The sequence below is a fragment of the Aedes aegypti genome, chromosome 3 (genome assembly GCF_002204515.2).
Source record: "Aedes aegypti strain LVP_AGWG chromosome 3, AaegL5.0 Primary Assembly, whole genome shotgun sequence".
Lineage (NCBI taxonomy): Eukaryota > Metazoa > Arthropoda > Insecta > Diptera > Culicidae > Aedes > Aedes aegypti.
Window position 1 is genome coordinate 298,825,757 of NC_035109.1, and position 24,522 is coordinate 298,850,278.

At 40.9% G+C, this 24,522-nt stretch overlaps 3 protein-coding genes across 3 annotated transcripts; 2 read left to right on the forward strand and 1 right to left on the reverse strand.

Annotated features, from left to right (window-relative positions):
* Positions 1–5,288: 5,288 nt before the first annotated feature.
* On the forward strand, positions 5,289–6,756 carry LOC5568699 (pancreatic triacylglycerol lipase). Its single transcript, XM_001652473.2, has 2 exons — positions 5,289–5,394; positions 5,462–6,756. Exons 1-2 carry the CDS (start codon positions 5,346–5,348, stop codon positions 6,679–6,681), a joined length of 1,269 nt encoding a protein of 422 aa, XP_001652523.2. The 5' UTR covers positions 5,289–5,345; the 3' UTR covers positions 6,682–6,756.
* A 797-nt stretch (positions 6,757–7,553) lies between these two features.
* Positions 7,554–8,774, forward strand: LOC5568700 (pancreatic triacylglycerol lipase). Its single transcript, XM_001652474.2, has 2 exons — positions 7,554–7,656; positions 7,716–8,774. The coding sequence occupies exons 1-2, from the start codon at positions 7,608–7,610 to the stop codon at positions 8,681–8,683; spliced, it is 1,017 nt and encodes a 338-aa protein (XP_001652524.1). The 5' UTR covers positions 7,554–7,607; the 3' UTR covers positions 8,684–8,774.
* A 1,581-nt stretch (positions 8,775–10,355) lies between these two features.
* LOC5568701 (pancreatic triacylglycerol lipase) lies at positions 10,356–11,625 on the reverse strand. Its single transcript, XM_001652475.2, has 2 exons — positions 11,487–11,625; positions 10,356–11,412 (listed from the first exon to the last, which is right to left on the reverse strand). Exons 1-2 carry the CDS (start codon positions 11,527–11,529, stop codon positions 10,448–10,450), a joined length of 1,008 nt encoding a protein of 335 aa, XP_001652525.1. The 5' UTR covers positions 11,530–11,625; the 3' UTR covers positions 10,356–10,447.
* Between the last annotated feature and the right edge of the window lie 12,897 nt (positions 11,626–24,522).

A 24,522-nucleotide genomic window follows, 5' to 3' on the forward strand; every position in this document is an offset into this window, starting at 1 on the left:
CACTGAAGTGAGTTGTGTGTGTGTGTGGATTGCACCGAAGCATTTGACGCTGGAACTGAAGTCGATCGAGCGTGCTAAGCCGCTTGTAGGCTTGTACAGATTGGGCCGCGGACATTTCCGATCGAAAATCTGTTAGTGGCTATTTATTCCAGTTATTCGGCAATATCGTCTCGTGGTCCAGTAAGCACCAGACCACTGTGGCAACATCATCGAGCAAAGCAAAATACGTAGCGTTGGGTGCTGCGACAGCTGAAGCTATTTGGCTGTACCAACCACGTGACACGAACGGTCAGTTTTGAACAGAGCTGGGAAAAGTTCTGAAATTCACACTACAGTAGGCAAGCGTAGCAAATCACAGTCAACGGAGCCAGTGAAACTCACGCGTATCGCTGCTATGGGTCACTGCACAAAAATATTCCTCTCTCTTTCACTCTGCCGTAAAATTTGTAAACAACAAGGCCAGTAAATGTCAAAGTCCCATGCAAAATCAAAAGAATGCAGAGCCCTATGGGGCTCTGCACAAGAATCATTCGCTCTCTTTCACTCCTCCGTGAAATTAGTAAACAACAAGGCCAGTAAACGTCAAAATCTCATACAAAATAAAAACAGTGCAGAGCCCCATAGGCAAAATGCCTTGAAAATAGCAAAACACCCGTTGCTAAGGGCAACCCGAAACTACTGTAGAAACACAGTCTTCAATCACACTACTGATTTAGAAAATTCATGTACCCAACATAGGCTACTTGATGAGATTCACAATTTTGAACTACTGTATGGGGCTCTGCACAGTTTTGAATTTGCATGAGATTTTGACGTTTACTGGCCTTGTTGTTCACTAATTTCATGAAGGAGGGAAAGAGAGAGGCAGATTTTTGTGCAGAGCCCCATCAGAAGAACAACGTGATTTTCGCAAAAACTCAAGCCTACTACTATTATCATTCTCAGCTCTGGTTTTATTTCAAATTCGTTCAAATAAATCATTCTAAGTTAGTTGTACGCCGTGCCTTTTTCATGTTCCGGATAACCGAGATCCTTTATTGTGTATGTATTCAGCCTCCAGTATCATAAGGGCGTACTTCAATGATTGACTCTTTTCACCGACATTCTCTTTAGCTAATTACTTGGCCAACTGAATGTTTTCGATTCAGTAGAAAGTATTCGTCATCCTTCGCAATCATGCATCGTAAAATGGCCCTAAAATCGATCCGATTTCGTGTACTAATTCAAAGAGAAAGTCGATAAAGAGAAAACACTGCCGAAGCGCCTGTATGATAAAGGCCGTTCATTAAATACGTAAACCCATCCCATCCCACCATGGTAATATTCTTTGCATGAAAATTAAAAATAAATTGTATGATGCCAATAAAATTTACTCGACTTCCCAGGTCATGGAGATGAAGATACTCTACTACCTGCCACATGATATACACATGCACAAAAGGTTAATTGGTAAAGAAAGCTCCCATTGAATAACTGGAAGTACTCATTATTATTAGTTATTTGTTTGATTTTACATCAATTAGCTTGATAAAACCTCACCAACCATATTTTGCCAATTCACTCGGTTCATGGCCGCTTCTCTCCATCCTCGACTGCGACCCACGCTCTCCTGGTGCACCTGTTCAATCCACATAGCTCGCTGCACCCCACGCCTTCTTGTTCCGACCGGATTCGTAGCGAACGCCATCTTTACAGGGTTGTTGTCCGGCATTCTTGCTACATACCCTGCTCTGCGTAACCTTCCAGCTTTAGCTAATTCAGGATACTGGGTTCTTCGTAGAGTTGAGTGAGCTCGTGGTTCATCCTTCGCCGCAACACTCCGTTTCCTGCAGTCCTCAAGAGGGGCCCTATTAAGCTCGCCCTCATCCGGCAACGCTGCCTCAAGATGCTGCACGTACGCATTGCCGACATCCAGTTGTTTCAATCGCGCTAAATTGTACCGAGGCAGGTGTCGGTACCGTATATCGTTGATGACGGATTGTTTTGGGCGCAGTTTCACCATCACCAGGTAGTGGTCGGAGTCAATGTTAACGCCATGATAGGTTCTGACCTCTTTTATATCGGAGAAGTGCCGTCCATCGATCAAAACGTGGTCGATTTGCCATTCTGGCTGCTGAGTTGATCTTCTGGTCTATCGATACGGGATGCTGAGCTGGAAATTGGTGCTACGAATGGCCATATTCTTGGAGGCGGCAAAATCTATCAGTCGTAGGCTGTTCTCGTTCGTCAGCTGGTGGGCGCTGAACTGTCCAATCGTCGGCCAGAACTCCTCCTTCTGGCCAACTTGAGCGTTCAAATCTTCTATGATAATCTTGACGTCGTGGCTTGGGCAGCGTCCATGTCATCATTAGTGCTTCCAGAGTGAGGGCTATGTACGTTGATTATGCTGAAGTTAAAGCATCGGCCTTTGATTCTTAACTTGCACATTCGTTCATTGATAGGCCACCACCCGATCACGCGCCTTTGCATATCACCCATCACTATGAAAGCTGTTCCCAGCTCACGTGTGTTGCCGCAGCTCTGGTAGATGGTATGGTTACCTCTAAACGTTCGCATCATTGTTCCTGTCCAGCACACCTCCTGCAGCGCTACGATGCCGAACCCGCGAGTCTTCAGTACATCGGAGAGTATGCGAGTACTTTCGATGAAGTTGAGAGATTTGCAGTTCCACGTACCGTAAAACGGGGTATCTTTGATAATGCGGGTAACTTTGATAGTGCGTAACCCACCACATACTAAACGAAATATCATAATTTCTGTTAATCGGTTAAGCAAAACGAATGCAAAACTGAAGAATATTGATATGACACTCCATATAAGAGCTGTTTTCATTTCAATCGAGACCATTTGAGGCTTTTTACACAAATATTAAAAATTGACACAATTTTAGCATTTTTGAAACGCTTACAAACAATCTGTTGTACGATCACTATTTGATGTACTTTTGAATAGTTGGCCATTTATATTTGGCAGCCTAGTTATCATAGAACTAGAATACGGTCTCAAATCTCTTAGCGAAAAGCATTTTCACAAACTGGGACCATTTTTGTAATCTAAGTCAGAAATTTCCATATAACGTTAAACGCCTATAGGTATGCAATGTCCTACAAATGTTCGTAATTCATTCAATTTTGTTCGATTCATACTTCATTATCAAAGTTATCCCAGAACAGAAAACCTACTTTCGATCATATGAAAAATTATATATCCATTCAGAATAAATCTTTTGGCAATCTATCGACTGCAATCGATGGCTAGGATGCCAGTTCTTGTTTTAAAAATATAAATAATAATTCTTTGAAACAGCATGCATAAATATTCAAGTTTTCTTCGAAAAAACTATCAAAGTTACCCCGTTTTACGGTACCGAGTTTCGAATCGCTGGTCCGTATTCTCTCGTTGATGTTTTGTACTGATGTATTTTTACGGTTGGCTTGTAGGGCCTGACACCAACCCCCTAGATTTATGGAGGACCATTTCCCGTAAATGTTCGAAGGACCTTAGTGCGCAGTTTAGCTTAGAGTCCTTCTCTGGCACTCGGACGATGATCAGCCGCTCCTAACATGGAGTACAGACACTCCAGATTTCCAGAAACATAGGGGTCATCTACGCCTAATACCATCAGGGCCGTTGGGGGACCACTTAGCGTCCACGTACGGACTTAAAATGTTTACCTGATTTTTTTCTTACCTAAACGAGCACTTTACAATGACGAACTTATAACATTTCGCATTTTTGAAAAATAAGGGACGGCCTAATGTCCAGCCATTTACCGTGCCGGAAGTACTCATAAAACTCTGATAGCAGGTTCTTTTTCTGTTTGGGACGTAACGTCAGAACTAAAAATAAGACGACCACACACCAAACAATGTGGTACACAATTTGAGTGTTGTTTGTAAAAATGTTATCTAATTTAATAATAATACGACATAATGATCCAAGTTGATATTTGGATTTCGAAAGGCTCTGATATTTATGACATCTAAGAAATATCACCACGGTGCCTTTGTTTGACATTTTTTTCATAATAACGGTCTGTCGGAGCACCGTGATCACCCATAAATCAGCTCTTGATCTGTACTAAAATAGTTCAAATATTAGTTGCATTGATTTATTTCCTGAACAGAGGAAAATCAAAAATCAAAAACACAATCTTTTTTTCATCGTGTATTCACGTGTTAATGACGTCACATGTGACGTCATATAGTCTCATTGCAGAGGTCGTCGATATGACACGTAAAGGCCTAATCTAGAAATCCCAGATTAATTCACCTATAGGCAATAGTTAATAAACACATCAAGAATAGAGTACGATAAATTGCTCACTGCATGCAATTATTCAGAAATGTTTTCGCCGCAAAAGCCATTGGTAACCAAGTGTGTAGCTTGTTGTTACTGATCAATAGAATGGATTTACACGTTACTTAACAATGCCATGATGTAGAGAAGATCCTCCTCTATCTCACAGTGGCGATAGTTTTTTTTGTCCATCCATTTGCTCCAAAATCACGAGCTACACATTTGGTTACCACTGGCTTGTAGGGCGAAATCATCAGTGAATCAAATTATCATCAAAATAGACGAAAAACAAACAACAGAGCAAGCTCGCTCACAACCGTTTGTCACAACTGTTGCGGATAAGGACACAATTAAAAGCAGAATTGTCATGACAATCACAGAGCGCAATATTGTTGCAACCTTTTCATCTCGCGATTAATCAGTAATTTTAAACACAAAACCAAATTTGTTTTATGGATGCTGTTTGATAATGTGTCAATGTTTACCAACACGGAGAAAGTTCTCGAAAATTGCAATGCGAAGCCCAGAAAATCGCCGCGCACGTGGTGATCGATCTTTGTCATATTCTGTTCAGGTGATGACAAACTCATGTTGCGGAATAAAATTGTTGCAATAAGAATAGGAGGTGACAATGTCTTTGTTGCTGCGTGTTGGGTAACAATTTATTCACTGGAAATCATACATTATGCGAGATTTGAAGTTTCTCTCAATGATAACCCTTATTTATTTTTTTTGACAACATGCAGAACATAGAATTGCATCATTGGTTTAAGAATACTATCACAGGATTACAAGCTAATGTGAACTGTCGAGTTTTGATCCAAACGAGATTTCTCATACACTAAAATCTTTTGGACTTAATTGAATGATCTTAAAGCCTTTCGAAAGCTTGAGGCTAAGTATACTTATCTGTCTCGGTAAATTTAAGTCACGATTCGGCACTCGGTAGCATTTTGGGAAATACGCCTTGCAATGATAAGATTGCTGGAAAATCTATAAAACGATTACCGACGTTCTCGGCGAAGCTAGTGCAATCCTATCAGAAAATGAAACTCACTGCTGCATTAGCACTGCTTATCTGTTGTTTGGCGGTTGGTAAGTTAACGTGATTTTGAACCTTTCAGCAATCGTTGGACTTCAAATCGACTTTGGATGTTTCTAGGTCATTGCCAGGGACCGGAAGATCCTGAACCATGGAAGAAAGTATCTGATCCTACTGATCCAGAACCATGGAAGCGAGTCTCGGATCCTACTGATCCAGAGCCTTGGAAGAAGGTTTCAGATCCTACTGACCCGGAACCATGGAAGAAAGTTTCAGATCCTACTGATCCAGAGCCGTGGAAGAGAGCCTCGGATCCTACTGATCCGGAACCTTGGCAGGAAGTCACGGATCCTACTGATCCTGAGCCTTGGAAGAAAGTCTCTGATCCCACTGAGCCTGAACCGTGGGCACTGATTCCGGACGGAGCTGGACATCTACACATTGTGAATATTAACCCCGTAAATATACCCGAGGGCGAAGACGAAATCGAACCACTGTTCAACCCGGAGACTGATGTCGTCTTTAGAATGTACACTAGGCGCAATCCGCTTCATGAGCAGCTGATTAGATGGGATGACCCATCATCGATCTCCAATTCCAATTTTAATCCGGCTAATCCGACTCGGTTCCTAATCCACGGTTGGGTAGAGGGTGAAGACGCTACGCTGCACTGGGTGATCAAGGATCACTACATGCGCGTTGGAGACTTCAACGTCATCAACGTAGATTGGGGTGCAGGTGCTCAAACGATCAACTACATCGCGGCTCGTAATCGTGTTGGAGGAGTCGGAATGATCGTGTCCCGTGTGATTGATACGATTCGTGCTACTACTGGACAATCGTTGGACATGATCAACGTGGTTGGATTCAGTTTGGGAGGTCATGCCGCCGGAAACGCTGGAAAGGGTCAGAATGGCCTGCTCAACTCCGTCATCGCTCTGGATCCGGCTGGTCCGTTGTTCTCGCAGGGACAGGCTGACATCTTAAGTGCAAGTGATGCGATCTATACGGAAGCAATCTACACCAATGCCGGAAATCTAGCATTCGATGCCCCACTAGCTCAGGCCAATTTCTACCCGAACTACGGACGATCGCAACCGGGGTGCATAACTTCAATCTGCGCCCATAACCGGGTCAACGAGCTGTTTGCTGAGTCCGTTTCCACTGCCAATCACTTCATTGCCATGGAGTGTGCCGACTACAATGAAATTTTGAACGGAGGATGTTCATCCGTTGGGCCGTATGCCAAGATGGGTGGTGAACCTTCCAACCGGGGACTTGGAGTCAGGGGTGTTTACTATCTGCGAACGAACGCACAGTCGCCGTTTGCCAGAGGCTAGAACGAAAAGGGATAGCGGCGATGAGGTAAGGCGGGCTAAGAATGATGAAATTGTGATAATTTTTCAATTCACTAATTTTTGTTTATTAACATGATTATATCACTGTCGCCTGAGATTATACATCGGTACTTCAGTTACAGTCTATTGTTGATTTGACCAATCTTACTCCAACATACTAAACCAATGTTCTGTTTCACAGATTTTACTAGCCGATGGAGATAAAAGATCGGCGTCTCCGGCTGATGGGAACTGGTCAGTTGTTTCATCAACTGAATTGACGTATTCATTTCTTATATTGTCTTAGTTTTCTGGACTTGTTTTATCAACGCTATTCAGGTGTTCATCATAGTGCTTCTTCCATCATCTAGTCCAACTCTGCTCGCAGTCCGAAGTTTTTGTGAGATTAGTGAGTTTTCGTGTTGTTAGAAACTCGACGTATTGCATACTACTGCTAATTTTTTACAAGAGGTTTTGTTTTACCTTTGAAATTGTTCTGCTAATCCTGTCCATTTAATTTTGTATCGGTCTCCGTTGTCGAGCCTTGTTCAGCACAGCGAGTGCACTATCAGCTCCCTTTTAATTTCTTGTCAAAACAAATGTTTCTGCTCAAAACAACGCTTCTCAACACAGCAATATTAGTCTATTTTAATCCCTTGTATAATATATTCAAATATTAGAGCAGTTTCGTTGAACACCGACAACTTCAAACAGTTCAAGAAACTTGCAGTTCCATACACAGCTGCCCATTCGAGCTTCTATTTTTATCGGTAATTGCACCATTGGACAAAACTTATCTATGGATTTATTCGCGTTGGTCTGATTAAGGGGCCTAAACCGAAAATCACGTCTTCCTGCGATAAGATTTACGAAAATCTATAAAACGATTACACGGGTACCCATTGGGGTTAGTCCGCTAGAAATTAAACATGAAAGCTACAGCTGCGCTTGTATTACTCGTCTGTTACCTGGCCGTTGGTAAGAATGCTTCTGGTACTTCCCATTACGTGGCAGATTACTCGAAGTTCCCGTTTCAGGCTATTGCCAGGATCCGGAAGAACCAGAGCCGTGGGCACTGATCCCTGATGGCGCTGGACATATGCATATGGTGAACATCAATCCCGTCAATGTGCCGGAGGGCGAAGACGAGATCGAACCACTGTTCAACCCGGAGAGTGATGTCGTCTTCCGACTGTACACCAGACGCAACCCGGTTCACGAGCAGCTGATCAGGTGGGACGATGCCTCATCGATTTCCAACTCCAACTTCAATCCGGCTAATCCTACTCGGTTCCTGATCCACGGTTGGGTAGAGGGTCAAGATGCCACGTTGCACTGGGTCATTAAGGATCACTACATGCGCGTCGGAGACTTCAACGTGATCAACGTAGATTGGGGTGCAGGTGCGCAAACCATCAACTACATTGCTGCCCGTAATCGTGTTGGAGGAGTCGGTATGATCGTGTCCCGTGTGATTGACGTGATTCGTGCTACGACTGGACAATCCTTGGACATGATCAACGTCGTCGGATTCAGTTTGGGAGGTCATGCCGCCGGAAACGCTGGAAAGGGCCAGAACGGTCAGCTAAACTCCGTCATCGCTCTGGATCCGGCTGGACCGTTGTTCTCGCAGGGACAGGCCGACATCCTGACTGCCAACGATGCGATCTACACGGAAGCAATCTACACCAATGCCGGAAACCTCGCTTTCGATGTTCCACTGGCTCAGGCCAACTTCTACCCGAACGGAGGACGATCGCAGCCTGGATGTATTACATCAACCTGTGCTCATATGCGAGTTAACGAGCTATTTGCCGAGTCGGTTTCCACTGCCAATCACTTTATTTCCATGGAGTGTGCCAATTACAATGAAATTCTGGCCGGAACTTGCTCTTCCGTCGGGCCGTACGCCAAAATGGGTGGCGAACCTTCAAACCGAGGACTTGGAGTCCGGGGTGTTTACTATCTACGAACGAACGCACAATCGCCGTTCGCCAGAGGCTAGATAAGGACCTGATATAGGTACGTGATATTCGTTTATATTTCAAAAGCTACTTATGGGTAATAAATGTTTTTTACTGATTTTTTTTAATCGGGTTATTGTTGTTTCGTTATCGGAGATATTATCATAAAGCCAAATTAAATATGGGGTGCAATAAATTTTGGCAAGTAGGATAGATTGTCAGTAATACGTCTTTAAGTTATCATTGTTTATGTTTGAAATGGCGAATTATAATCGTATTAAGAGTCGTAATATGAGCGAATATGAGTGAATTTCTATCTGATGATGTTTACGAGATACCTACTGAAACCAATATTTGTTCGTTTTTTATCCCAAATTATAAATTTCGATTAGCAGTACAGGGTTATCTAAGAGAAGTACTGGGTGATCTTCGTTAACTCTCCAGAAAGCGTAGCTATAATGGGTGAAGCTCGATCAGCTGGGATGAAGCTTGGCAGTGGTCCCAGCCTTGTGGGCTCTAGCTGAAACTCTTAATTACTCCAAGTCTCCGTGAGTTTCTTACACCAACACACGGTTCTGTATGGCTTTTTCATCACCCTCTTATACACCCTGCCTTTTCCAAGAGTTTAACGAGTTTATTAAGTGATCATAACATCTCCAGGTGTTTTTTCTGGCTTCGGCAACAGTGTTCTGCATCTTCCAAATGTCTAGAAATCGACCTTCATCCAAGTGTTCCTGCTTCACCTTCCTAACTATATCCGGGTATGCAAAGAACACTGTTTAACGTACCACATGGGAATACCGTCTGGACCGAGGGTCTTGTTCAACCAAAGTGCTCGCGGTGCTGCTATGAGCTCATCGTTGGAAACCGGAAGAGTTTCAGTGATTCCTTCTTCTCGATTGTCATGTGCCACATTGTCATGCATTGTGTAGAGATCATCTACGATTCCTTTCGGTTTGTCAGCACACGTTTCGACCGTCGTCGATGGGCCCTCGATTTTTGCCATTACCACTTGGTAGGCACCCCCAAGGGTTAACATCAGTTGCTCACCACAGCTCGTTGAAGCAGTTAGACTTGTTCAGTTTAATATCTCGCTTTAAGGCCCAGACGCCCTATCTTGCTGGAATACAGTTCTCAGCTCTTGTGGGACTCCCTCTTTTCTCGCTCTTTGACATCGTCTCCTGGCTTTAAGGTGAAGATGCATCGAAGCCAAACCTAAAATTTTCAAGAGCACGAATCTGGAGAACCAGACATCCGTTTAAGCTGAAAACTTAATCGATTGGTTACTTACTGGTGGGGACCAATCGATTAGGTTTTCAGCTCAAACGGATACTCGGTTCTCCAGATGTGTGCTCTTGAAAATTTGAGTTTTGGCTTCGATTCATCTCCACCTTAAGACAAGCTGCGCGAAGGATGCTGACTGTGTGTACGACGCCAACTGTGTGCATTTGTACGACTTTTAATGACGGATTGTCATGGCCTCATCTCTAAGGTCGCACTGTGATCGCAACTTCTGAGATTTCTTACGCGCCACACAATTCATTTTTAATTGTCATGTTTTAGCATATACTAGCGATCAGTGACCTACAATTGGTATTCAAACGATGGGTGCCGATGGCGGCCTGATTTCAGCGAGAATTGCTCACGTGTAGATCTGAAGTCCTACAACTAAATGAGGAGTTAAATTACTTTAGGCAATCATCATAAAAATGGTTTTTGATCATTTGAAAATGAAGAGTTTATTCGCCCATAAGCTCTAATCAGTCAATACGGCTACCTATTTAATCCTAAATCACTCGTGCCATTTACCCCATGGCAAACGGAGAAGCGGAGTTCGTGTTGAATCTGAAGGCTCCGTTAACTCCTCGGCCGTGATTCGACGGCTCACCGCCCATACGGGCGTCCGCGCCACTGGGTGTGCAATTTCCAGCCATGATCTCATTGTGCGACGCACATCTGGTTGCACGGAATCCTACCGTACTTGAAACCGACTCGGCAAACAGCTCGTGAGCTCTCGAATGAGCGCAGTTACCAGCCAGATCGATGCCACATCCGGGCTGCGAGCGACCTCCATTAGGATAGAAGTTGGAATCACCAAGTGGAAGGTCGAATCCCAGAAGTCCAGCATTGGAGAACACAGCTTCGACGTACTGCGCATCGTTTGGATGCATGATATCGGATTGACCCAATGAGAACAGAGGTCCAGCCGGGTCCAGTCCAATGATTGTCTGAATCTGACCGTTTTGCAGTTTACCGGCATTACCAGCGGCGTGAGCTCCCAAGCTGTGACCAATCAAGCTGATGCTGTTCCGCGAAATACCGGAAGCCGAAACCAATGTATTGATCATCCGTGACATGATATCGCCTACTGAAGCCACCCGATTTCTAGCAGTAATGTAGTTGATGGTGTTTGCTCCTGCACCCCAGTCCACGCTGATCACGTTGAAATCACCAACGGCAAAATAATTGTTACGGATGTTACCGTGCAATCCAGATGTTTCACCGCCGTTCCAGCCGTGGATCGTGAAACGGGTTGGGTGAGCTGCGTTAAAGTTGGAGTTGCTCACCGAAGCTGCATTGTTCCATTGTAGAATTTGTCCGTGAACTGGGTTACTGCGCGTGAACAATCGGAAGATGACATCGGTTTCCGGCGTGAAAAGTGGCTCAAGATTCTCTTCGATCACGGTGTACGGATCCGGGTTGACCAAGTGCAAGTTACCTGCTTCATCGCGGATCAGCGAAAGCCGTTGATCGATAGGACTGGCCAAGGCTAAAAATATAGTTCATTGATTCAATAGGTTAGAACTTCAAATCAACGAAGAGTTTGTCAAACAAGCAACACACCTCCTAGAGCCAGCAACAAAACGATGCCCACCTTAGCCTTCATAATTGTGTCAACTGAACAGTTTTGTTCCCCGGGGGTTGATTTATTATATACAAATGGGAATCAGAGCGGCAATCTTATCGCGGTTCTAAATGACCTGTTGTTGCCATTGATTGCTTTAATCGCCTCAACGGTTTTATCCCAAACCTACGTCATTTTGTGGCTAATCAATCGCTCACTACCTATTTGCACACGTAAGTACAAAAAATTAGGCATGAAGATTGTCGCGCGATTCAACGGGCGATTTTTTTTGTGAATGTTTGTCGTTCTAGTAACAGTAGCTTGTATACATTCCTCCTAGCGATAAGACGATAATCAAATTGCGTGACAGCAATTCATCAAATCAAATGTTAAAACTTTCGCCAGTCATAGATGGGATTTGATCAATTACTCGGCATGCCTTAGATTACTTTGTGATAGAGTTTTCAAATTTCCCGGGATTTGATTTCCCGGGAAACGGGAAATAAATTTGTCATTTCCCGGGAAATCCCGGGATCCCGGGAAATTTTCAAAAACGTGAAAATAGAGCAAATTTGATGATTTTTTAAAATTATTCGTATTTTTGTTACATATTTTTTATACCAGTAAATTTGTATGTTACCTACATTCTCTTTTTTGTAAGTAATTTTTTCATGTTTCTCAAAAAAAAATATTGATTTCGTTGTGTACGGTAGGCTTCAGAACAACACAAAATATGAGGTTGAGTCCATGTGGAGATTCTTGACAAATCGTATGAAGTTCAAATAATATGTACAGGACGGACTCGATTATCCGGAGTTTGTCCTTTGATATTCTTGTGTTTGAGATTTTATGCATAAATTTGAGATAATTTGGTATTGCAATATACAATATGAATGGTTTTGCAGCTTTAAATGTAGGTAAAAAGAGGGGGTTTGAAAAACAGGTTTTTTGTATGCCGGTCAAAATAAGTTCTTCCCAAGATCCCTAATGTTCCTAGAAATAACTTCTGGCTGCGCCACTGCATTATATAAATAAAACATCTAAAATAACGGCTTTTCAGTCTTACGGATGAATCAAAACGCTACGTAAGACTGAAAAGCCGTTAATTTTAGAAGTTACACAACAGTCGTATTCTAATAAATAAATAAAACAACGAAAAAAGATAATATTGAAGTTCTTTTAATGCAGTTTTAATTTTTCTTTTAATGATTCGATTATCCGGAGTGAAAAAAATCGATACAACGGATAATCGAGTTCGACCTGTACCATCATTAAATCAAACCTTTCAAGCACTAGAATAATAACCAACTAGAGTCTAACGATGGTAAATGTGATTAAATCCATGAAAACTTTATGAGCATACTCAATGATCCATCGAAAAATCCTGTATTTTGTATAGCATATAATCTATTTTGGAAAAAAAACATATCGTCAAAGAGCTACTTATTTTATCAACAATTATTTGATTACAAAAAAAAAAAAAAACAACAAATCAACATCGATATAGTTATACAGTGATCTAGTAAGGTCATTGGTTAGAATGATATGAAAAGTAAATTATACGATAGTTTTGGTTTCAAAATGGATGGTCAATCCTTTTTTAATAGAACTACCTGGGAAATACAGAAATCCCGGGAAATACGGGAATCCCGGGAAACAGGAAATCATTTCCCGGGAAACGGGAATCCCGGGAAATCTCATTTCCCGGGAAATGTTCCCGGGATTGAAAACTCTACTTTGTGATAATCATCCAATTCTTACTAGACCTAATTAAATACATGAATAAACATTTGACAACTTAATAGTTACAAAAATATTCTTCGGACCTCATTACAATAGTCAATCGACAGAGAAAGCTCTCAGTTTTTGAAATACAATTTTCGCACTTCTAGCAAAGCTAGAAACTTTTATCGTCACTTTCACAACCCGTCTATCTAGGATGCAATGGGCTTAAGGTGAAACAGTTTGGAACCAACTTCTAAGATTGCACTAAAACTTCAAGGCCACAAATCTCGCGAAGAAAGCATCCCACAACAGTGCACTTTTTATTTTGGCTTTGTGCACTAGCAGAAAGCTTAAAATAAGAAGATCAGGAAAATTTGACAACTATTTCTCCAGTTTTTTGCCTTCGAAAACGTGAGTAGGGGGAGAAGTCGGCCATTGTGCCGGCCATCTTTGGATTCCGAGGTGTTTCACCTTAAGGCTCTCACTCAATGGTCTATTATGGATGCACGTTTCGAGTGTGGTACATATTATGTATTATAAATTAGGGTGTTTCTTCATTCAGGATATCAATAGTAAAAGATGTTCACTCATCGACGTCCACTACAAAAAAGATCGATCATCTCGCTTTATTCTAACATGTTACTTTACAAGCTTTACAATCATATATTGTGTATTTCTTTCACCACTGGACTGCGAAGTGCGGCCTCATAAATTCGAAAGTGTGAATAAAAGTGTGGGATTGCATCGAATCATGTTGGCGTCTTCAGAGCACTTATTCTTTGAATTGCGAGAAATGAGTTCCCTTGAATACGTCTACCCGATTTGATACAATTGCGCGCTTTTATTAGCGTTTCCGCACTTGTAAACACTTCTGCGATAGTCCAGTAGTGAAAAAAATGCGCAATATTTTGACTTGGAAGGTTGGTACTTGAACAATGTCAATTCATGATCTGTCAAACGACTGGTTGCACTGAACCAAATGATCTGATAGGATATTACAGTACAGAGAACAGAAGGTAATACGACTCTGTACCACGCCACCTCTATTTGGCTTGGGTTACTAGTCCGATGTCCTCCCGGAACTACCTCATTGTATAACTTCAGGGGACTGAAGGCTTGTTAATGCCTCTACACCTTTTCGTCACCTCTTGCTCTATTCGCTCTGGCTGCGATTTGTCTCTGCCACGTCACCTTGGGGATAGATGCTTCAGTGCTTGTTGGTTCTCTGGACTCAACTGTGCTGCTCGTCATGCTTTTCGCGCGGCAACTACCCTAATAGTTGCTAACCTAAAGATGCCGAGGTCGGTCTTGCGATTCCGGTTAAAAGGTGACTTCCGGTACGCAAGCGCCCCGACGACCCACTGCCAGCGATTCGTCGTAATCGGTACTACTCAGTGTAGTTCCCGATGGTGATGTTAGCTTACCCCAATGGAGAGTTCCACGACGGTGGAATATCTCCCGAAACCGGTAACGTTGCGCGTTGTTCTTACTCCATTGTTGGCTGTCAGAGTGCAGAAGTAGGCCCAGTGATTCAGGTTGGAGGATGGCTTCTGGTTAACTGGCGCTTCGACTGCTCAAGCCGTACTACTCGGAATAATCCCCGGCGGTGGATCTATCGTACTCCGACGAAGATTTCTCCAACAGCGAAAGATCTTCCGAACCGATGCTATCTGGGCAGATGCCGAGGTCGGAACTACTCGGCCTAGTCCCCGACGGAGGATCTAGCCTACTCCGATCGCGGCTCAACGCCCTCCGGTCTTCTCACTATTTTTGTGCTTCTTGATTCTTAGTAAATTTCTCAAATATGAGATGATAATCTGTTTTATTGAGTACCAGTATATTCCATAAAAGCGGTGAGTGATGATCGTTTCGAATATTTATTCAAATAACTAAAATTGTTGACTTTTTTTAGGAAATTTCAGATTACTTGGAGGGTTGCACCGGTTTGGCATCGCCTTTCATTCCGGCACAATGTTACATCGATAAGACTGCATAAAAAGTGCTTGAATTTATTTCCCGTATGTTTTTATGATAAAATAAACCAAAACTATAACTTCTCAGTTGTTTTACTTAATGAAAACGTAAATAATTTTCAAATTTAAGATTGTCCTCTCATCATTATCGAAATGGGTAAATTTTCACCCATTTTCCAATGCGGGAGCGTTTTGCATGAAGGGTAAAAATTTACCCATCCTATGACATAAACTGGCTTTACCCATTAAATGTGTTTACCCATTAAATGTGGAGAGGCACTTCTAGCGGAAATGGGTAAATTTTCACCCATTAAAGGGTATTCGCAAACCACCGTGAAGGCTATTTTAAACTGCAAGAAAACTCCAGCTTGCCAAAGACAATCAAGGCAGACTTGATGAAAATCACTAGTTTTCTTTTGTTGTGCACCTTCGATCGTTCTGGACAAACATGGGAAAAGGGCCAAAGTATTATATACATTTAATTTTCGTTTTTATTGGAAAAAGTAAAATTATGCGTATTTGAATACTTTATATTTATTCAGAAAAAAAGGTGCTATCATGACATTGCTTTGGAATAAGCATGAATAGCTTTTCAATCGTTTTTTTGTCACATTTGATAAAATACAAAAATATGTTTTGATTAATTACGCGCTTTTATCATGTTTGTCCATTGTTTAAGATCTGGGCTCACAGTGACAGTTCGTGACAGCAGAATCTCGGCTCATCTTGACGTACATAAATTTCCTATCGGTTCTCCCAGGTCCGTACATTTCTGACGTTTCTTCGTTGGTAGCACTCACGAAAGTGATGAAAATGGGGATATTACCGGCTTTTACGCATACAGCATCTGACGATATCGTTCTATACGCACTCGCAACTCGCACTGTCATCTGCCGAAACGCTCTGTTCAGCTTTCAGTGGTTTTGCTTTGTTTCCAGTGCCTTGCCCCTAGCAGGAACTCCATATCTCAATGACGAGTTAGATGACTCGTACTGCTGATTGGACCGCCTAAGTTTGGCATGATTCTCCCTATTGAATTCATTGCCTTCTCGGATTTTTCGCTTGCGTAATCAACGTAGCTATTAAAATTCTGCTAAAAAAAACTCCCATGTGCTTCAATACGTGCTTCGGTGCAATCACATACTTCCCGACGTTGACCTCCATCTGCTGAACCACCTTGCGCTTGCTGACTAGCAGTACCTCTGTTTTGTGGTGAGCTATCTGCAGTTTGACACCGCTTATCCAGCCTTCGTTTGCTCAATCGTTTTCATTACCGACATCTCCGCTTCTTCCAGCGTCTCACCCATCACCGTTAGTGACACATTCATCGACAATGCAGGACTGCAATATGTAAAGTTCCGGTTCTCCAAATGTGCTAACGGAGCCTTCATTGCAAATCGTACGTCTAATTTCGCTTAGGCTTCTGGCAGAATGTATCTTCTTGCGTTGGTCACTCTTCTGCCCCACACCACAGCCCAGGCATTGAAGTCTCCTACTATGAGTATCGGCTTCCTTCCAATCAACTTGTCAGTTTGCTGCGAACTGCTCCACTGTCAGTCTTGGAGGTGCATAATAACTGCATACAACGACACAGTTGATTTTGGCGATGACGAAACCTTTACCTGAATTGCCCACCACTTCCTTGACAGGGAATCTGCCCATAATATGTATCGCAGCCTTTCCCGTTCTATTCGCCAGTTGCTGTTATAAGAGGGAACTTGATATGGCTCTGCAACAATCGCTACATCACACATATTTGTTGTCGTTGATTGCCAAAACAGCTGCTGTGCGGTGTCGCAGTGATTCAGTGGTTGATCTGAGTTATCTCCATTAAAATTTCCAGTTGTTTCCATCTTCTGGAGTGCATAGCATGCACTTTGGCTTCTATGTACAATCTTTAGCTGGTCCCAACAATTCCAGCACATTTTGGATCTGTCCGGCCCATTGCAAGCGCCTGCCCGGTGTCCAAAGCTCAACTTTTCGGTTGTCGCGCGAATCATGTTCAACATGAAATGCCTCGCGATCTAGATTAAATATAGAAACACCATCTTCGCCAAAGTTGTTAAGAAGATCAAGGGCTGACATGAGGTGGTCAATCAACTAGCCCAAACAAAGATAGTCTCGAATTGACTGAACAACTTTGCCGAAGACGCCATCCTTATAAATTATCAGGATCCTAAGTCCTGTTTGGGTAAGTCTGCCTCTGAGCACGTTTTTGTCCAGATCCCCGAAAATCGGGTCTTCTCTGACGCTCTTGAGAAGCGCTGCCAACGACTTTTCTCCACTCATTCTCCCGTGGAGTGGCTTTCATACTTCCAGTGTCTCTCATCACTCTTAGAGCGGTGTCTATAGTAGCATGCTGTCGCATCTGCTTCTTGGATCCACATTTATTTCATTTCATTTATTGAGTTAACATCTAAACAGATAACAGTGAATCAACAATTTCACGCCACAATACTCGGTTCGTGGCCGCATCTCTCCATCCTCGGTTCAGCCCCACGCTCGTCAAATCGATGCGCACTTGATCCGCCCACCTAGCTCGCTGCGCTCCACGCCTTTCATTGGCGTAGGAACAGGGGGGGCCAGGGGGGCCAGGCCCCCCCCCCCAGAGTCTTCCAGGCCCCCTCCAGAATTTTGAACGAAAATATATATAAAAAAAAATATGTTTACATAATTCTAAAGTGAAGTAAAATACTCTGAATCTATTGATAAACATTCTACAGTAGTTACGTTCTTTTATTTTGTTCAATAATAGTGGGAAAACCCAGATAGTCGTTCACAGCATTAGTGTGGCGGTTCTGAATTCGATGAATTGTGCGACCATCGAAAAATTAATCGTCCTGCTGTCGCTCGACATCTCCGTTTCAAATACTGTGATACTAAAAAGCGTCAGTATCCTAGAAAATCGGTTCCTTAAATTCGTATTTTCTGAGTAGGGCAAACCATACTATTTCAAATGTTCTAGCATAGTGTAGCCTGTTACCTGAATTACGATTTTCTGTGTCCTTGGAGGGTGCCCTGATCGAGGTGTCCGGTGATGATGATTGTCCCCATAAAATTTCTTTAAAGAAATTCATTGATAAAAAAAAGGTCTCGGCAAAGAAATAAATAGGCAAAATTACTAAAGGAACTTCTAAAACGTAAAGTAGCTGCACTTATTGGCGAAGAACAAGGCCTAATTCAAAACAAATCTCTTCAAAGAATTTCGAACTTACCTAAGGCTTAAAAAAAAAAGTAAAAAAATCGGCCATAATTTTTGATTCCAGCAATATGTTCTTTCTCTGTTTTCGCTTCATTTTTTTTAATAATTTCGTATGAATGAACTTTTTAATTTATCTCTAAACTACGTTTTACCAAGTAAGTTTTTAACAGTCTCAAGAATTTCAGTGATCAAATTCGTTAATGTATATCGAAGAGTTTATTTATTAGTTTATTTGTGACACTTTACCACCAGCGTGGCATTCGTGTCAGATATCGAAGAGTGGTTTATACCTTTTGCTTCAAATCTTTTAGAAAGTAGTCAAATAATATTGAGATTTTCTAAAAATTGCTAAACCTTGAAAAAGTTTAAACTTTGCCCTAACATTTTTTTCAAAAAAAATCGTTGATTCTGTCAAATTCCTTCATATAGGGGAATTTACGTATTCTTGGCAGTCCAAACCGATGTCGCGCTTCTTATGCAATTTTCTCGAACATCAGCAGACAAATTACGTTTTTGCCTGTTTACATGTATACGCTGCTCAATCCTCTATCAATTCACTCCGATAGACATGTTAAAACCTTCTTGGAAACTTATTTATAACGCTTTGAACAACCAATATCCGTGTGACTAATGCCGGTAGCCTTAAATATTCTCTTTGGCAGATTTTCCATAAGAACTGTAGGCAAATCTCCAAATCAGTCGTACTTTGAGGTGTGTTCATTTGAATTGATGGCATCTATGGTGAAATTGTTCGTCCAGTTTCAGCAATCTCGTCAACGGGAAGCTGACAAAACAAAGAAACATCTGAATGTTTTCATTGATGTGTTTTGAAGAAAAAATTCAGTGTATCTGGCATTTGAAATTTGGTTGCCTATAATAGTCCAATGGTGCCGAAGCCGTAAATGACCCTAGTTTTCCTAAAAAGTTATTAAAAACTTTTTCGCAAAGTTCATTATAAGTCCTTCAGAAATATTTTTAAAATGCATTGTAAATTGCGTTAATAAATTCTCCTTAGTTTTTTTTTTAAATTCTACTTCAAATCCCCAATCCTACAGAAATTATATACGAAAAGTATTTTTGGAATGTCTTTTGGCTTCGAATCTCCAGAAGAAATTTATTGAAAAATCCCAGGCATATTTTAACTTTCGAAATTAGAAATTTAGCAAAATAACTGGACAGGGATTAATTAAGAAATTAATGAAAAAATTTGTGAAGATCTTACTTAAAACAATGTTTCAGAAATTGTTTCATAAATTCTGCAAAAAATATATATTCTGGAATTGAATTCTTGTACATTTTCACGGCGGAATTCCTAAAGGCTTTTTGGCTTAAATATGAAGATTCTGATGGAGCTCCTTGAGAAATTTGTTTTTTTTTTATGATTTGAGCGATTTCAATTATCCTGCAGTTTATTGTTTATTTATCCAGCCCATTGATTCACCTCTAGAGAAAATATATAAATAATCACTTATCTTTGGTTGTTTCGATCTGATTTAACATTTTGTTGTTTCTGCTTCCTTCACATGACGTATTCTTAGGCACCTTTGTACAAAAATTCGTACTCCAAAAAGCAACATTTTAAAGAATCTAAAGGAGAAAAATGAATTCCAGGAGTTTTAAAATTTTTCAGAGTTCTTATACGTATGGCTCCTGATTTCTGAAAATCCATCAGGAATTCCTCAACGAATTTTCAAAGTTATGCAAAAATTTATTTATTTATTTATTTTAATAACAATTTCGGACTTTCCATATGAACTATGCCTTGGTTTTCTTCCCCGAAGAATTCATCCAGAGATGCTCTAAAAAAATCATTCAGGGATTTATTAATGTTCTATTAAAAACTTGTCGTGCCTCCAGCAATGCTGTGAGGAATTGCTCCAAGAATTCGATAATCGATTCTTCTAAGAGTATCTTCAAGAAATCTCACAAAATTCCAATCTATCATAGCAGAAATTCTATTTAGAGAATTTCTGGATTCTTAAAAATCTTGGAGCAGGGGAAAAGCACTAAAATTTCGACTCATAAGAATTCGGTAAACCTTCGGTAAATGTTACAATTTTAATTTCACCGGAAAAGGCCGATGAAATTGTCAATAAAATTAAATTTATGATAGCATCCCCGCTATCATAACAGACATAACAAATTGCAAAGAATCGCAGATCGATTACTTAAGGAGAATTTCAGAAGAATCTCCAGAATATCTGGGGAAATTTTTGTGTTCATTCTGCGATTCTAAACTTCAGTATAAGAAAGCTCTTAATGAAAATCCTAAAGTAGCGCTTGAAACCTTATTCATAACATTTTCAAAATTCGAAATTCCGAGGATTTTTTTTATAGATAGTAAAATATAGTTTACTTTACCATACATAACAGCGCTTTATCAATGGTTAATAGCTAAGATTGATTACCCATTTCGTCCAAAAAATTTATCGTATTCAATAATTTGCAGATAATTTACTTGTTTGGTGTTGTAATATAGTATTGTTAGATAATTTTTCCTGATCTGTAGTGAAATTCCCTGACTTTCCAGGTCAAAAATTGGATTCCCTGACATTCCCTGACTTTCCAGGTTTTTCCAGGTAGTCGATACCCTGACTTTGAGAATCTCAGAGAGATTTTTGAACACAATTTTGGTAGTATTTATTGTAATATTTCTTGGAGAAATCCTAAGTATTTCCAGAAAATCCTTAATACATTATTAATGAATAACTTAATGATATTTTCAACGATTAAAATTTATGTGTGATAAGTACGTAGTTTAGCTTCATGGAGAAATGTTTAAAATTCTAATGTCTTCTTTTGAGCAATTTGATACAGTTTCTTCGAAAAATTTCAGATTATAAAGCCTAAGGAAACTCCGGGAAAAATCTGTTTAATAATGACTACTTATTCCGTGGGAGTCCCAGCAAAAACTGAGTGAAAACTGGTAAAGGCGTTCTTGCACTGGAAAAGTACGGAAATAGTTCATGAAGAAATCCCCGATAGTTGAAAAGTTTGTGCAAGAACTTCAAGATATTCTACGTGAGTTCTTTGAAAAAATTCTTGAAGGATTTTTTTACTGGATTAGACAAAGAATTTATATTTTCCGTAATTATTATTATTATTAATATTTATTTAGCACACTTTACCATACGTGTGGCATTCGTGTCGAATTTTCCGTAATGAAAATTGTAATTTACAAGCATTACTGATATTCAAAGATAATAGCTGATATGAGACAAAAACACAAACAGATAAAATCAACGCAATTTTTTGCAAATTACGAAAATTGCGATAATCGGTAAATCAAGAATTTTTTAGCAACCCCCCCCCCCCCCCCCTTAGGCCCCCTCCAGGAAAAAATCCTAGCTACGCCAATGGCCTTCTTGTACCAACCGGATCCGAAGCGAACACCATCTTTGCAGGGTTGCTGTCCGGCATTATTGCAACATGCTCTGCCCATCGTATCCTTCCAGTTTTGACCACTTTCTGGATACTTGGTTCACCGTAGAGTTGGGCGAGCTCGTGGTTCATCCTTCGACATCACACACCGTTTTCCTGCACACCGCCAAAGATCGTCCTAAGCACCCAACGTTCGAAGACTCCAAATGCTTGTAAGTCCTCCTCGAGCATTGTCCACGTTTCATGCCCGTAGAGGACTACCGGCCTTATGAGCGTTTTGTACATGGTACATTTGGTGCGGGCGTGAATCTTTTTTGACTGCAGCTTCTTGTAGAGGCCATAGTAGGCCTGACTTCCACTGATGATGCGTCTCCGTATTTCACGGTAACGTTATTGTCAAGGATCCAAGGTAGACGAACTTGTCGACCACCTTGAACGTATCCCCGTCTATCGTAACACTGCTACCTGAGCGAACCCTGTCACGCTCGGCCCCACCAGCTAGCATGTACTTTGCCTTGGTCGCATTCACCACCAGTCGAACTTCTCCTGTCTCCCGTTTCAGGCGTAAGCTTCAATGTGAACTGCCGAACTCGTTTTTAAAATCGTATAGCATTACAAGAGAAGTTTTTTGATAATAAAACCGTTTATTGTTGAATAACGTGCTTATTTCAAGGGAAATTGCATACATTTAGGCGTATTATGCAGATTTACAAAGTTTAATTTTGCAATAAAATGATGATATATAAGAGTTGTAAGAATTTTGACATCATTTTAGAATTCAGGAGATCCAAATTTTGTAGATAGGGAAATTTAACATTCTAAAATATGCTTTGATCGATTTGATCAATTTCGCCTCAATGCGTCATTATCAATATTTGATTTTAAAACTTATTTTATAACACTGCGGAACACGGTTTTGTCTCAAGAACCAAAATACCGCTATTTAATAAATTAAGGGTTGCTGAGTCCATTGCCGTTTTCAGAAATATCATGGCACGTCTAGTTTTTGAGATATTGACGGTTGAAAATGCTAAATTTGACTGTTTCAGCCAACTTGCATGCAAGTTTTCCAACTTGTACGGCAATTCGTTTGCTCAATTTGTCACAGAATTCAAACTTTATGCATAAAACAATAATTATCAACGAAGTTTATAATATTTTTGATGGTAAAATGTTATTTTTTGGTGGTTCAGAAAAGTATTGTATTATTCCATATAAGAGAAACGAAGAATTTTATATGAAGACTGCAAACATGTTGAAAAAAATAGATTTAACCTAAATTTTATCGTAAAATTTCAACTGATTTGTATCTAAATTGAAAGTTCAAGTCCTATTTAGCATGTTTGGTAGATTATATCACAAAAAAGTTTGATAAATCATACTTTAAATTTCATGTAAACATCAATAAAACCAGTGTTTTATACAACTTTGGCGACCTGTAGCTAAAAATTGTGACGTGCTGGAACATTTCTGAGAACGGCATCAGATTCAGCGACCCAAAATCTACTAGAGACACATAATTTGATCCTTGAGACACGCGAAAGTGTCATTTTTGTTTCGCTGTGTAATGAGTTAAATTTTATTTCATAAAAAATGGATTACATACATCAATGAAGATCTATGAAGTACCAAAATAAATTTGACAATATTTGAATTCCAAAGATTAACACTTCAAAAATATGTGGAATAGTGATCAATTTGCCCCTGGATTACGGTACCCCGACTATCACCTTGCGTAGTTCCCGGCGGGATCCAATCGAACTGGAGTGGCCTAAAACATTCATTGGAAATTTTGCACATCTCTCATCGTTGCTCTTATCAGTCTGGTGAGCTTCGGGAAAGCTGTTCTCGTCCATGTTTTTCAATAGCTCTACGCGGTCGATACTTTCGTATGTCACCTTGAAATAGATGAAACGACGATATTTTTGGAGGATTTGCCGTACAGTAAACATCTGGTCCGTTGTCGATCGGCCGTCAACAAAGCCGGCCTGATTACTTCCCACGAACTCGTTTACGTTTGAGGTTATGGTTTTCAGTCTTGAATAAAACTCAATAACGGATTTTTTCTTACATCCGACGTTTCGGACACATGTATTGTGCCTTGTAAATTGAGATTTCTTACGCGCCATACAATTTATTTTTAATTTTTATACAAAAAATCTTACCATGGGGGAGGGGGGGTCGAAAAACCCCGAAAATTGTCTTACGTAATTAATGGATCGCCCCTAACAAACATACTTTCAGTTATTGGATTAATCTTGGCTTGAAAAGACGCATATAATTTACTACAAAAGGGAACTCGTTTACTACAGGTGACAGACGACGGAAGATGCTCAGGGACAATACTTTGTAGGCCGCATTTAGAATGGTGATCGCTCGAAAGTTCTCACAATCTAACTTGTCGCCTTTCTTGTAGATGGGGCATATTACCCTTTTCTTCCACTCCTCCGGTAGCTGTTCTGTTTCCCAGATTGTGCCTATCAGCCGGTGCAGATAAATGGCCAGCCTTTCCGGGCCCATCTTTATGAGTTCAGCTCCGATACCATCCTTACCAGCAGCTTTATTGTTCTTGAGCTGGTGAATGGCATCCTTAACCTCCCTCAAAGTGGAGGCTGGTTGATTTCCATTCACAGCAGTACTGACGAAGGCATTTCCTCCGTTGTCCCGTCCTTCATTGCCTGTGCTCTGAGCGCCATTCAGGTGCTCGTCGAAGTGGTGCTTCCACGCTCGTCCGTTAGAATGCTCCCATCCTTA